We start from the raw sequence: 16477 nt of genomic DNA, 5'->3' as shown, positions 1-16477 counted from the left end.
AATCATCAATTTTCTTCTGTTTGTTTCATTTTGGCAAGTGCATCTGGAGGAAAATTCAGAAATTCGGCTTAACCAAAGTTTACTTAGAAAATTCGGATTTTAAGTTATTTATTAAATGTTTCACCTCTTTAGCTTTTGTTCCGTCAGAAAAAGTTGAATTCGAATATCAAAAGCTTCTTTTAAAGTCTAAAGATTTTGAGAATATGCCCGTCAGTAGTTTTTTAATCTACTTTGAAAAAAATTTCCTCAAAGGAAATAAGTTTGATATTAACTCATGGAATGCATATGAAAGAGTGATGATGGGTATTCCATTAACTTCGAACTCTGCTGAGGTTTTTAATCGGCATTTTTATGCAAAGTTTGAATACAGTCATTCAAGTCTGCCAACTTTCATCCATAAACTTAAAAAAACCAAAGCATGGTTGAAAATGAAATTGAAAATTTTGTTTTAAGTCTTTCAAATCTAAAAAAAAATAAATACGAAGAAAAAATACATAGAATAAAAATGATATGCCTTACATATGATGAATTTCAACATTTGGATTTCTTGGAGCTTATTTCAAAAATTTACAACTGGAAACTTGATTAGATTAACTATGATAAATTATTGTGTCGAAAAAATAAATTTGTTGTGTTTTTTGCAGCTATATCAAGAATTAAAAACATTTGGTCGTGCGCATAATATGCGCACGATTTTTGACGAACTTTCGCCAACGGCGAAAGTTCGTTTTGTGTAAGTAACTCTGCTGCAGTGCCTATAGTGCTAAGTAAGCAAGCCAGACCAAGTTGGACTTTACAGCTCAATAAGATACGCTAAGGGGCTTTACCTTGTAAAAAAAAGAGTACACTACATTCAATTTGGATTTTTTGGATTTTGTAAAGTTCGGATTCTTATGTGCAACAGACAGAACTGGTGCTATGATTCTACTGACTTTGTTAGAACACAGTTTTTTCTTCAGCAGTACGAAAATATGTGCATGCGGTAGTTCTTTTTTCCATTCAACACATAATAACAGACTTGCATAAGTCCAATGATGTTTTTTATTAGTAGCAACAGTTTTTAGTTTTAATTGGAAAAAATTGTCATAAAATTGTGTCTGATTATAATACAGTATTTCTCGATCAAATTGCATGCATGCTCAATCAAGATGAAATATGACCGCGTATTAAGCACCATGTCAAGTAAAGATTCAAACTTTTATGTTCAAAATAAAGATACTTTAAATATTTAAAATGTAAAATGCAATGTTACCTGCGTTGAAAATAGAGGGAATATCGTCATTAATCATAAAGTATTTTTATCCTAATCTTTTTAGTCTAATATAATTTTAGCTAAGAAAAACAAACAAACAAATAGCGGAAGAATTTAGTGTTTCCAAATTAGTGGTCAGCCCAGTTGTACAAAAATTTAATAAAACTAGTTCCTTCCAAAGAAAATCAACAGGTGGAGGTCGTCGCTAATTGCTTAATGAAGAGCACAAGCTGTTTATAATAGACCAAGTCGATGAAAATTAAACCCAGTCATTAGATCTACTAAGCAATAAGTTGTTAGAAAAATTTAATTTTCTAATTCTGAAGCATACAATTAAGCGTGCTTTAAATGAGTTTCATTTTACCCTAAAAAAATTTACTTAGTCCCAATTGATAGGTAAATACCCTCATACAATTCCACAAGGATGCAGGTAATTTTCTACTTGTATTATTTTATGAACAAAACAATCAGCTATGTAAATGAATACATCCTATTTAAAGCAAGTTACTCCGATATGATTTTTATTGACGAGTCAGGATTTTTCTAGGCAACTCGACGATCACAAGGGCGGTCTGTTCGTATAACTCGAGCTAATTTTAGGGTAAAACTATACGATCCCAAAACATAACTCTAATTGCTGCAATAAGCGGTACAAATATTTGCGGGTTTAAGCTACACAAAGGAGGTGTAAATGTTATTATTTTTTTTTTGAATTTTTGGAAGACCTATTTGATAAGTTTGCTACATTACGCCCAAATAAAAAATATATTTTGGTCATGGACAATGTGGCTTTTCACAAAACTATAATAGTGAGGACCCTTACTAAAAATAGTGGGAATAAATTACTATTGTTGCCTTCTTATTCGCCATTTCTTAATCCTATTGAGGAACTTTTCGGCAGCTTAAGGCAGTTGTAACAAGAATGTGCCAAAAGAACCATGAAGAGTTGCTTCGGTGCATTGAAAGAAGTTCTAAGAGAGTAATCTTGAAAAATCCCTAAGTTACATGAGACATTCAAAGTCTTACTTTACTGCAGCATTAAAAAGAAACAAATAAATGATTAGTTGAATTATATTTAAAAATTTAGCTCGTTTTAGTAAAAATTGCGTGATTATTTCTTTGTTGTGCGAGTAAATTGTATCTTGATTGAGCACTCATGCAATCTAATCGAGAAATACTGTAATATGTACAGTCAATTTTTTTTATTCTTTATAACTTGTAGGAATATGATTTTATATAAGAAAAACAAGATTTTGATGTTATATAAGCGAAATATATAATCAATTGAAAACACAAGAAAATCTTTACTATTTATCTACGTTAAAAATTGATCTATTACCTTAAAATTGCAAATATTTAAGTGTTATATCTCAACTGAATTAGTAAATAGCTAAATAAATATAATTATAGAGCGAAATTATGTTTTGAAAATCAAATGATTTGAATAGACTATATTAATAAAACTGTTGGCAAGTTTATAGATAATTGATTATTTTAGAGATATAGGAAATAAAAAATACTTATACGCTATCAAATTTTTAGAAATGAGTATTGGAAATTTTGTCTCACTTCATATTGGTAAAAATCAAAACACCACTAAAGCCGGTCCTCATTCCGCAACAACTAACTGAAATAATAAATGGAATACCATGTTTTAAGAGTGGTAAATTTTCTATGTGATAAATCCATATATGTAGTCAAGTCTCGAAAATTCTCCTTTATAAGGATATATATATATTCTACATCAGACAAGCAGTACATGACAACGTAATCTGTGTATATGGAAAATTTCATCTATGCTACTGACACTCTGTATGTTTTTTCTATTAAAAGTAACTTAAGACTACATTATTTTCCTAGTAATATATTTGTACAATAAAATCAACTACATGAATTTTTAGACTAAATTTTTTCAGAATTTGACATAAAAAAATGCACATACAACGCATATATCTAAATGTATACTTAATCAAAGTGAATTCACAAAATAGCAATTAATTAATATATAAATCAAAATGAATGATATAGCTAAAATCATATAAAATTTAACTAATCGTATTTTAAAAATAGTTATGTAGTGGACATTTTTGTTGAAATAATTATTCTTAATTTTTTATTATAGCAACTATATAAAATTTGATATATAAATATATTTTTTGACTGTATCTTATACATATCAACATACTTAAAAATGAATTATCTGTCATAATATCAATTTGAAGCATTCATTTATAAAGATTAAATTAATTTTTAAAATATATCAGCCAATAATACAACCAAATGCAACTAGGTTTTATCGGGTAATATATTTATAGAAAGATTTTTTCGCATTATAGGATAGGATTCCAGGAAAAAATCCCCTACTTAACTTAAGCTTTGACTAGATTAAATTTATCTTATTTATATGCATTATTATTTTAAGAAACTATCCCTATAATATACTCATACTTCAAGCAGATAAATTAATTCATTGTAGATTGAATTTATATCCGAGTTTTAGATATGCAGGGAAATAATTAGTACTCAATAATTTTTGCATTTTAGATATAAACTATCACCCATATCTTATAAGAAGAAATTTTTTAATAAGGTATTTCATCTTTTAATACACTGGATCAGTAGTTTTAATCTACTTCTCCGTCATACATACAAACATGACCTACTCATGCTATTCTTCATAGTTAAATTTTTTTTCAAAAAAAATAATTATCTGTCGTTAGTGTGCCTCCAAATTATTATAAAAATATTTATTAATCAAATTATTTGTTAATATAAAATGTGTGACATTACATTTGAGATTGTTGAGGTGAAAACCCTGCATTCATTCTTGTGCTGCGAATAAGTGCGGAAAATTACGAAAACGATTACAAGGTAAATCTGAAAGTTGGATCAGACTGGTATTACCTTGTAATTATTTGTTAAAGTATATACACATCATTTAATAAGAAAAGTTGAACGTGAAAAAATCAAAAAATTCCCATCACAGTAAATTACTTATTGTTAGCCAGTTTGTAAAATTACACCTTTTATCAATTTTATCTATGATAAAAAGAATTCTTAATAGTGAACTTTATAATAAAAAATAAACATATTTTATTGGAACAAATTTTAAAGCAATAAAAATTTATACGCATGACAGAATAATTACAATGCTTATTTTATTCGAATGTATTAGATTACACATGAAAAGTAATTTAAAAATAAACAAAATGATTATTTTTAGAAATTAAACCATGGTGATTTTGTCTTTTATTATTGTCAACAACAATACCCAATACTAGTTATTGAGTAAGTTGATAAGTAAAATATAAATATTCATTTCACTAAAGTTTTAGTTGTAAAAAAATATATTTATCTTGTTAAAAAAATAAATATTTAAGTAGAAATGTAAATAAATATTCATCAGGATTAAGAAGAATAATACTCTTAGGATTAAATTATCCTGACGGGATTACTTTCTTAATTCAAAATGATATATAAATTTGTTATTTATAATAGCAATCAAAGTAATATTTAAAATTTGAAAATATTAATACAATTAACTACATAAATAAAAAAAATATATTATTTATAGATATATAAGTTGTAGTGATTGAGTGGTTAAGTCACAATTTAGATTTATAGCGACTTAATTTTGTAAATATCATTATATTAATTCTTATGATATGAAAATGAATAAAACTACTATAATTTTGTTTTATAATTATAAACTTATCAACTATATTAACTCATACAATTTAGAACATAGAATAATAGAATATAGGATGCGGTGCTTGCATAAATTAATTTGTGATTTAGTATAAGAACAAGATAACGGATCCGTTTGAAGCAATTTTAAGACTAGATTATCCCTATTTTATATAAATAACTAATAATGGTTTGTCGTATCACTCCTACCATGTCATTTGCATTCATGTTTTTTATGACTACAGCGTATTTTTTGGTTGAATTAGCTGTTGGTTATGCTTACCGTTCATTGGTGTTACAAGCAGATGCTTATCACATGTTATCGGATGTTGTTTCATTGGTTATTGGATTTTTTGCAAATAGAGTATGCAAATAATAATAAATTTATAGTTATAAAATTAATGGTGTTTATATGTTATTGAAATAACAAACGAATCAATTATATAAAACTAACTAAAGATGAAAATTAATAAAATAAAAATAACATTTTTTAGGTTGCTACACGAGAAGCTATCAATTCTAAAGGTATAGTAATAAATACATTTGGATGGGCAAGATCTGAAATAGTTGGTGCACTTATTAACTCTATTTTTCTTGTGGCACTTTGTTTTAGTGTATTTATCGAAGCTATTTCAAAATTTACACATCCAGAACCTACTGATAAACCACTTGTAGTATTGGGTGTTGCTATAGGTGGTTTGGTTATTAATATAATTGGCATGTTTTTATTTCATGGTAATTTTTCGGAACATTTACAATTGTTATTTTTGTGTTAATTGTGTACTATGTATTTTAAATTAATAATTTTTAGGTCATGCTCATGGTCACGATCACCATAAAACATCAAAAAAATCACAAAAGAAAGTAAATTTAATGCTTTTGTATAAAATTTTAATGTGTTTTATAGAAAAAATCCAAGGATGAAAATACTAGTAAGCAATAATTTATAATAAGCAATAATTTATAATAAGCAATAATTTAAATTAAGCAATGATTTATATTAAGCAATAATTTGTATTAAACAATAATTTATATTAAGCAATAATTTATATTAAGCAATAATTTATATTAAGCCATAATTTAAATTTAGCGGTAATTTAAATTAAGCAATAATTTATATTAAGCAATAATTTATATTAAGCAATAATTTATATTAAGCAATAATTTATATTAAGCAATAATTTATATTAAGCCATAATTTAAATTTAGCGGTAATTTAAATGAAGCAATAATTTATATTAAGCAATAATTTATATTAAGCAATAATTTATATTAAGCCATAATTTAAATTTAGCGGTAATTTAAATGAAGCAATAATTTATATTAAGCAATAATTTATATTAAGCCATAATTTAAATTTAGCGGTAATTTATAATAAGCAATCATTTATAATAAGCAATCATTTATAATAAGCAATCGTTTATATTAAGCAATAATTTATATTAAACAATAATTTATATTAAGCAATAATTTAAATTTAGCAATAATTTATATTAAGCCATAATTTAAATTTAGCGGTAATTTAAATTAAGCAATAATTTATAATAAGCAATAATTTAAATTAAGCAATAACTTAAATTAAGCAATGATTTATATTAAGCAATAATTTATATTAAGCAATAATTTAAATTAAGCAATAATTTATATTAAGCCATAATTTATATTAAGCAATCATTTATATTAAGCAATCATTTATATTAAGCAATCATTTATATTAAGCAATCATTTATATTAAGCAATCATTTATAATAAGCAATCATTTATATTAAGCAATAATTTATATTAAGCAATAATTTGAATTAAGCAATAATTTATATTAAGCCATAATTTATATTAAGCAATAATTTATATTAAGCAATAATTTATATTAAGCAATAATTTATATTAAGCAATAATTTATATTAAGCAATAATTTATATTAAGCAATCATTTATAATAAGCAATCATTTATATTAAGCAATAATTTTATTAAGCAATAATTTATATTAAGCAATAATTTATATTAAGCAATAATGGTTGTTATGTATAATTTTTATGATTATTAATAGAGTGGGTGTATATTTTTCATCTAGGGGATCAAAATATCCCCCTCTCTATTCATATCTCAATAAGTTATTATTAATTCGAACTATTTTATTATCAGTGACATTGGATAGTCAATCCTATTTCATTTAATAGCTAGTTGTTATAATATTACTATTGTAGCGGTAAATTATTTTTATAAAAAGATTAATCATATTTGTTGATTCATTTAATATAACTTCATATAATTTTTTACATTTTGACCATTTAAACAGTTAAAGAAATCTCGTATTGAATTATCAGCGAATTAGTATATTTTGATATGACAGAATTTTTACTAAATCAGATGAATAGAACATGCGAACGTTTAGTGATCCTATGCATTTATTGTCTGGAATATGACAATTTTGTCTTATCTATAGATAACTACTTTTTCTTACCCTGTGAATAGAGTGATTTTCATTTTATAACATTATTTTGATTCACAAATGATAGAATTCTTTTTTATCATAATATAAATTCATATTTTATATTATTAATTTTAACCCTGTAAAGATGAGAAAAATGACACCCCACTAACGTTTTTTTAATAAAATAAATTTTGATACATAAACAGTTGTAAATAAAGCATTATTGCGAAATATTACTTAGTTTATAAATTATAGGAATTTTGGAGTAATTATACGCGTTAATTTATGCAAAAATCCTATTTACGTAGCGTATGAAGGTGCATACTCCTACTGATCAGTATCATTCGCGAAAAATGCGGTAGGTTTTACTTCTAATCTATACATTTTTTACAGAAAATAATACTTGAATTTTAAATACCTTTATTGGCGTTTATAACTAATTTTATGTTCACGATTTAGACCGTAAACTTTAAAAAATTATGACACCATTTCGATGTTTTCCTGTCTTTGTTTCTTTCACAAATTCGCAGCGTGACGGATTTAATTAAGTTTCGGTATGTTGTTCAGAATTACACATTTTGATGATCGTCTCTTAATTTTTTTGTTTAATTACGATGTAAAAATGGACTTTTTAATTGACCCGAAATTTCTTCCGAAAAGGTTCTTGACTTTTTATCATTTTTAACTGAATCATAAAATAATGAAATGGCATTAATATGAGATAGGTCAACCATGTTAAAAAACATGATCAAATGACATTGTCTAGTAAATCAACGTGTTTGGCTAATGTCAAAATTTTATCGACGATATCCACCTCCCCTTTAGTTTGGTTGTATGGCGTTATTACTTGCTGCATGAACTTTGACAACTCAACTACGAAAATATTATTAGTGGTGTCAATTGATAGTAGGATGTCTACTTGAGATTTTTTTACATGTGTATGATATAAGTATGATGTTATCATGTACTTTTTTGAAAGAAAATAGGTACTACTATACAACTGTCTTTTTGTTGAAGGTAGAAGGCAAGTAATTATCGCTTTTTTATTTTTTCGTAGCGTTCCTAAGAAGGGTAGTTTTTTATGTCAATTTTCCTGCCAGTGAAATGGATGAAAAAAGTTGTCAGCCACAAAATTTTTACCAGAGTGGAATAATGTGGTTTACAGATTAGTGACGATGCTTTCGCCGATAATACATTGTCTTAGTGCTCCGAAATTATTCTTATCAAGATATATCATTATATATAAATTGCAGCTGGTAATATGATGCGGTTACAAAAAGAGCTTTAGCCTGTATTATGCGGAGTTTATCTGTATTTAATATTAATTTTTTCCAATACTACAACAATAACAATGATAAAGTATGATTTCTACTCAAAAAACTTCGCCTATATGATAACTTATACACGCCTTCATAAATATATCGAGAGAGTGTAAATTAAATAAATATGGAGTTTGATAAAACCTTAATGCAACATAATATACTGATAAAAAAGGTGTGTTTTTTTAAATATAAAGGAATATTCTCTATATAAAAAAAATTATCAAATTAATAATGATTTTGTATAATAAATTTAAAAATTATGATCATAATGTTATTATGATATTTAACCAATTATCATAATAATGATTTTCTATAGTTACTTAACAATTTATAATAATAATAACAATTTATAATGAATTAACCAATTATCATAATAATGATTTTCTATAGTTACTTGACAAATGATCATAATAATGATAACAATTTATAATGAATTAACCAATTATTATAATAATGGTTTTCTATAGTTACTTAACAAATGATCATAATAATGATAATTTATAGTGAATTAACCAATTATTATAATAATGATGATTTTTAGTAAATCGACTATTTATTATAATAATGATAATTTATAGTAAATCAACCAATTATTATTATATTGATTTTCTATAGTTACTTAACAAATGATCACAATAATGGTAATTTATAGTGAATTAACCAATTATTATAATAATGATTTTCTGTAGTTACTTAACAAATTATCATAATAATAATAACAATTTATAATGAATTAATCAATTATCATAATAATAATAACAATTTATAATGAATTAATCAATTATCATAATAATAATAATTTTCTATAGTTACTTAACAAATGATCATAATAATGATAATTTAAAATCAATTAATTATTATAATAATGATTTTCTATAGTTATTAAAATTATCATAATAATGATTAAGAAGCAGACTCTGTTTTTAACGAAATACCCTCATGGAATTTTAAGGTGATAAATTTTGAAATTTATTGTTCTTTGGATAATTTTTTTGATAATGTTAATAAACTAATTTAATTAATATTTTTCAGATTATAATATTCATCAAATTACATGTAAGATTTAGGTTATTAGATCATGCATTATAAAAATTTTTATCGCGGATTCTATTAGAAAACAGATTACTAATAGCAACTGCCTTTAATATTATCAGTAATGAATATGTACAAATTATTTATATTACATTTTCTCTTTAATCAAAATAATGCTTCTTATAAGAAATTTTGTTTATAGTGCGTATATTACAATTAATAATCTTGGATTCCGCTACTCCATAATCAGTATCGATTTAGAAATTTATAGATAGTAGATAGGCGTCGGTTTTTTTATTTAAGATTTAAATACGTCATTTTATATTAAGGCATTTAGTTTCAAAATCGTTTCATTTCTTATAAATGGATGTTATCTTGTACATGTAATATATATAATATATTATACTTTAAAACTTTTTTGTGTCCAATATCCCAACTTTATATCTTTCCTATCATGCAAATATACAAAAGCATTTTCAGGAATTTGATGAAGAAAATTAACGTCTTCACGAAATTTGTTTCGTTGCTGAGCTAAATTCTCCAATCGTCGTATACATTCAAAAGAATTGATACAGTGAATTTATTCGTTAATTGATATAATTCATTTTCTTTGTGTTTATAATGTACACGATGATGGTACATTCACTTTGTAAATTAACTACATTACACGAGGGATAAAACATAAAACAGTCGATAAGGTGTTTTTGACCCATCCACCTCTTCTTCATATATTATTTTTTTAATTAATAGGCTTCAATTTTCTTTCACACATTTAGCTGTGAATCTATTACAATTAATGATAGTTGTTATTAGGCCTCATTTATACAATATAGGTGTGATTAATTTGGATCTGGTCTCTCTTTTAGATGTTTTATATTATAAATTTTAATAATGCAAGATAATTTTTTATATTCATTTGTTAAAAAATGAATAGAATAATGCGGATAAATATAGTACATATTAGTTATAGTAACTATATTTGTGTTATCAAAAGTGGTTTGCATACTGCCTAATACATATCCATTTCTGTCGATCTTTTCCCCATATACAGAACACTGTACTTTTAGAAAAAACTATATATTAAAGATAAAGATATTTTTTTATGTCGTCTGGTAATAGTTAAACCGACTCGCGCATAAAATTATTATTTTGAATAAAGTAAGTTTCTTCAAAAAAGATATTAATATATTTAAATTGAGAATACTCATAACACATCATATTATTCATATATTCAAATTTTTATTAAAGATCTAACTTTTACTTAAATTAGAAATTTTTTTTATTTATCTGATATGTAGTAATATACACTTAAAATGTGCGAGTCATCCATAGCTATAGTTAAAAATTTATATTTTTAAATATTCAGATCTATAAAATAACAAATTAGTGAATAATCTTAATTTTTTTGAATCAAATTAATTAATCAAAAAATTCTATTATAATTGTTAACTAAAGCAAAAGGACTATGATTCATTATGAGTGAATATAAGAGGTAACTACAATTTTTTAATTTTACTATGAAATCATTATTTCATATATGAATTTATTATTTTTAAAGAGCTATAGACTTTTGATATATCTATATCCTAACGCTGTAGTAAATCTATCAAATATATAATTACAGTAGTTTATACCAGTACTTAGCTGAGGTTATACTTATGGAAAGCTATCATTAATACAACAACTAACTTTACTAGATCCTCGATATCCGACTATTTACGAAAAATTACTGCAACAGAAAACTATTTGATCAATTTTAAGAAATTTTTTTATTGTTTTCTACTTTTTCAAATAATATAAGGTCTAAAAATTTCTTAAATTAATTATTTGTTAAAATAAAAGGGAATGTATGATTTTAGATAAAGTGATGTATTTATATTTACACAAAAAAAATTTAGAATAAATCTTGCGAAAGCTAAGTTTACTGATTTTTTATAAAAATAATAACATTTCTATATATAACTACTGCAACAAGTTTCTTTTTTATTAATTTTATCTGTTCATTTTAGAAAATGCCACTTTTCTAGTTGACGGAAGAGGGGATGACAATATTGAGTTCTCAATCAATGTCGTCAACAATGAAAATAACGCTGAAACGTATAACGATACTCCAGAGATCAGTGATAATGTGGTAATTTCGAAGAAAAATGGTAATTTTATATTATTAAATTCCCACTGTAATTATCTTAATACCATCAAGATTCATCAAAAATGAACATGAAGGGTGTATATTTGCATATACTCGGGGATCTTCTTGGTTCTATAATCGTTATTATTAGTTGTATTATTTTAAAATTTGTAAAGCATAAATGGGTCAACTATTTGGATCCATCTTTAAGGTATATATTACATTATATTGTTAATAAATTTTAAATGTATTGAATAGTATCCTATCTATCAGTCTCTTACTTTTTACTAGTATACCGCTTGGTATGTATTTTATTCTTTCTTGTATTTTATTAAAATTGAATATATCAACTTTAAGCCAAAAATGCTGTAAAAATTTTGATACAAACTGTACCTGATGGTTTTAATATTTCATCAATTCAATTTGAACTAAAAGAAAAGGTTTATCTATAAATATTTTCAATCCGTGTGGGGAAATATGTTCCTACAAAAGAATTGCTAAATCATGATGTAATATTTTTAGTTTCCTGAAGTGATAGAAATACATGACTTTCATTTGTGGCAACTAACTGGATCAAAATTTATTGCAACATTGCATATAAAGTTTAAAACTTATGAAAATTTCAAGAACTGTAGCGACAACATAAAGTCATATTTCCATTCTATTGGAATCCATTCATTAACACTTCAGCCTGAAATATATGAAGTATATCAAATCTAGTTTGATTATTTGAATATTTATTTTCAATAGGATGATGTTCAACTGCAACGTGATATTGATGAGAATACTTGTCTGTTATCATGTCCTCCTGGGAAGGATTGTAAGCCTAATCAGTGTTGTTGATTTGCTTACTCTTTCCCAAATTTATATTATAACCTTTTTTAAATATTATGTTATTTCTTGGTGTCATTAATTTTTTTTAATTCACATTATTAGTTTTGTCTAAATGCAAGAAATCTTATTATCATATGAATTTATTGCAACATTAATCTAGTATGAGCTGGTGTTGCGTCTGTATTACTGAAATTACTATAATGCTAACACAAATAAATGAATTCATTTAATCCTTATTACAAATTTTCTTATTTTGACAATAAGAAAATTGTCAAAATTATTGCACTAACTTAAGAAATTTTTAAGTGAAATGCTAACTTAAATAAACTTACAGGTGTTTAATGAGTGAATAATATAAAAATTATTTAAATAATCTGATTATTGCCGCTTTGCGGATTGCAATGTGAGTCAATATTTTATGACACATAACACTTTAACAAAAGTTGTTTAATTCTTTCCCATTAATGTTGACAAATAGTTAACAACTATTGATTTTAAAGGCATCACATGGTACTTTCCAATATTTTTTTGACTATTTAAAAACATCATAATAATTGTTTGATAAATAAAAAAATGTTTTTTATGATTTAGTAGTAACTAAGTAAGGGAAATTATTGAAAACCTACTAAAAATAATAACACTAATTTTTATTTCGTTTATTGAGTCAAACTACTATAAAAGATAAAAGATAAAGATAAAGATAAAAGATAAAGATAAAAGATAAAGATAAAGATAAAAGATAAAAGATAAAGATAAAGATAAAAGATAAAGATAAAGATAAAGATAAAGATAAAAGCTTTTTGGTTGTATATTTCAGATGGGTTAAACACGCGCTTAAAAATGCTCTAGGTGCTAGATTAAAGATATAAAAGCTGCAATTGCTCATCTAAATACTAAAACATTATCATGTAATAATAGAAATTTATAAGCCATTAAGATCTCATTGTTGTGACTGCCATCATTTCAATCTTATCCCAGATGAATTTGAACTTAAGGAAATTTTATGAAATAGGCAAATTTTTTCTTTTGTTTTACAAATTATCTTATGAATACTAAATTTCATCTTTTTTTCTCGCTAATATACATGATTTATAACTTTTATGAACACATGAGATTACTATATTGTTCATAGTTATTACTATTTAGAGTGTACAAAAAAAAAAGCAGAAAGTGGTCACAGATGAATTTCGAAGCCGGATTCATTATAACAAAAATTACTTTCGCTACTATGTCATCAGTTAGGTTAATTTTATATCTTGAACGATACAGTTGAATCATTATCATTATCATTATCATTTTAATGCGATTGTTCATTATACACTAAATAATAAAACACTTGAGTTTATGAGTTGCGCAGTCACAGCAATGTCATTTATTTTATAACATAATTTTTCTATCATATTTATAATTCAACAATGGAATAGCTTTACAACTGTAGTCGCCCATAGTTATAATGTACACAATATACATTATAACTAAAGAAATGAAATTAATTTCTCACCAGGCTCTGTCTATAGTTATCAACGCTTGAATTGATACAAATAGAATACGTTTGTTAATTTAGCTATGCATAATTTATTATTTTTCAATGACTCAGTTTTAGAAGTTAAGTTCTTATATCACTAAAAATCTCCCTAACAATTTTTGAAAATATTGAATATATGATGACTATAAATAACAATTCAACTAAAATGATAGGCCCTCATTAGTCTATAAGATGTAAGAAATAATTAAAGTTACAACAAAAATAATCATAAATTTTATAATCATAAATTTTATAATCATAAATTTTATAATGTCTTGTACATGCACTTAATCTATATGTATGTCTTCAAATTGTGTATAGTCATGCTTTTTATTTCACTTAGGGGAATGGACATGTTGAAAAAATATTTGCTTGATATCGTATGTAACCGATATTTCAAATCAGAATTGATTTATCCTGAGAACACGCTTAGATATCAGATAACTATAAGAATACACGTATAGTGGACTAATAGTTTTTAATTAAAATTTGTCAAATTTAAAGATACTGGTAAATAATAGACAACACTTATTTGGGGATGTAAATGTGCCTGATTCATTTACTCGAAATAGACAGGTGTTTGCTAAGTTTAATAGTAATTTGAACAGTAAGTTCTAGTAGGAAATTTAAAAACAATTTTTGTAAATAAAAAATATAATTTTTTCCTTGTATTAGCTTTTGTTAATTTATATGCACATGGTGAGCCGTGTTATAGTGGTTCGTTCCGTGATTTAAAGTATAGACGTCTATACTATTAAAAGCCACAAAGTCTAACTTCTTGTATATCTCACTATAGATTCAATGAAAACGATATATTGAATGCATTAAGCTTTATAAATAGTAAATAGTAAATTGTTCTCTATAAGGGCTCATGTTTGACATTGGAGTTAAATAGAGTATTGCTATTAACATATCGAATCCACTAAAATACTAACAAATAAATTAGATATTGGGATATTAAATATAATATAGTTAAGGGTATTTAGTTTGTTAAAATCCTATATTACCATAGAGTAATGAAATAGAGTTACAAAATGTAGAAAAGTTTGGATTATTTGAACTATAGCCTTATGTGCTGCAGCGATTGTTAATGTTAATATGCGTGATGAGGAAAAATAACTCACTATTATATAGAGAAATTTTAGAAAGTACCTAACACAAATATGTTTTGGTATTCCTTAAATAATTTAAAGTAATTTAAAAAAATGTATATTAAAAAAACAATACCAATTGACTGTTCTGCGTCAAACATTCAACTTAAAAGCATCTGGGCACACTCCTAGATGTAGATCTAAGAATGTGTCGAAATTCAAAGTAATGTAAAAATTTTGAGAAATACGTGATGCTTTAGAGTCGTTTATTATAAAAATTAATTTAAAATAAAATTATATATTGCGTTTCATAAACTAATACATCAAATGAGTTGCCTTTAAGACTTTGTAATTTCGTAGTTTACTCCGTTCTGTTATTAATAATGAAATTGGCACAACAACGATTTTTCTTATTGATATAGACTCAAAATTTATTATTTTTATTTTACATCTAATGTTGTTCGATAAAAGATTATAATCTTATTTAGGATTTTTTACATGAATTGGGAAATCGCTGTGAGAAATATAAGACCAACGCTCATTTTGTTTAAAATCTGCTGCCTATTTAATGGTTTTATCTAAGTTAAATTATGATAACAATTTAGAGAAAATAACAATTTTATTTAATGTTGTTTTTAAAACAACAGAAATATTTGAATACTAATTTGGAATAAGTTACCTAGATGATACAATGGAGGGCTCTTTGGTTACTGCGCAAATATTATATTACTAAATACATAAATAAGTAGGAGCTTAACAATCAATGTATTCTTATATTCTTTATTGTCTGTAATTATAATAAATTTGTCAGATACTTTTTCACTTAATTGGCTCATAAATATATGGCTAGAACAAGTTTGAATTATGAGTTTTAATAACTGTTTTTAAGATTAAACTTACATAAGTACGATTTTCTATTACAAGAGTGGCACGTAAGGGCTAGTTCTTTAATAGTTATGTAGCTTTTGATTTTATAATACGACCGGTTAAAAATATGATTTGTAGAAGGAACAAATCATATTTTTTCTATCTAAAAACACAACTATGCTAATTTACAATATATAGTCTATTCTAAATTTTTTGATTTCTCTGCGAAAAAATGGGGAAATTTAACCAACTCTGCTATGCATATATTAATAGGAGTAATAGCGCTAGTAGACGTATCTTTACTAAA

The 16477-nt window shown here is 24.8% G+C and overlaps 1 protein-coding gene across 1 annotated transcript; it reads left to right on the top strand.

Moving 5' to 3' along the window:
- Positions 1–5126: 5126 nt before the first annotated feature.
- On the top strand, positions 5127–12484 carry LOC139225436 (uncharacterized; the record flags this gene model as incomplete). The annotated part of the gene is made up of 4 exons (XM_070856275.1): positions 5127–5307; positions 5450–5635; positions 11926–12023; positions 12376–12484. Coding segments are annotated over exons 1-4 (574 nt in total), but the record flags the coding sequence as incomplete, so codon positions are not given.
- Between the last annotated feature and the right edge of the window lie 3993 nt (positions 12485–16477).

This window comes from Pempheris klunzingeri, unplaced genomic scaffold (genome assembly GCF_042242105.1).
Source record: "Pempheris klunzingeri isolate RE-2024b unplaced genomic scaffold, fPemKlu1.hap1 Scaffold_223, whole genome shotgun sequence".
NCBI classification, from domain to species: Eukaryota; Metazoa; Chordata; class Actinopteri; order Acropomatiformes; family Pempheridae; genus Pempheris; species Pempheris klunzingeri.
The sequence above is the reverse complement of the archived record's forward strand: the minus strand, read 5'-3'. Positions and strand labels throughout refer to the sequence as shown.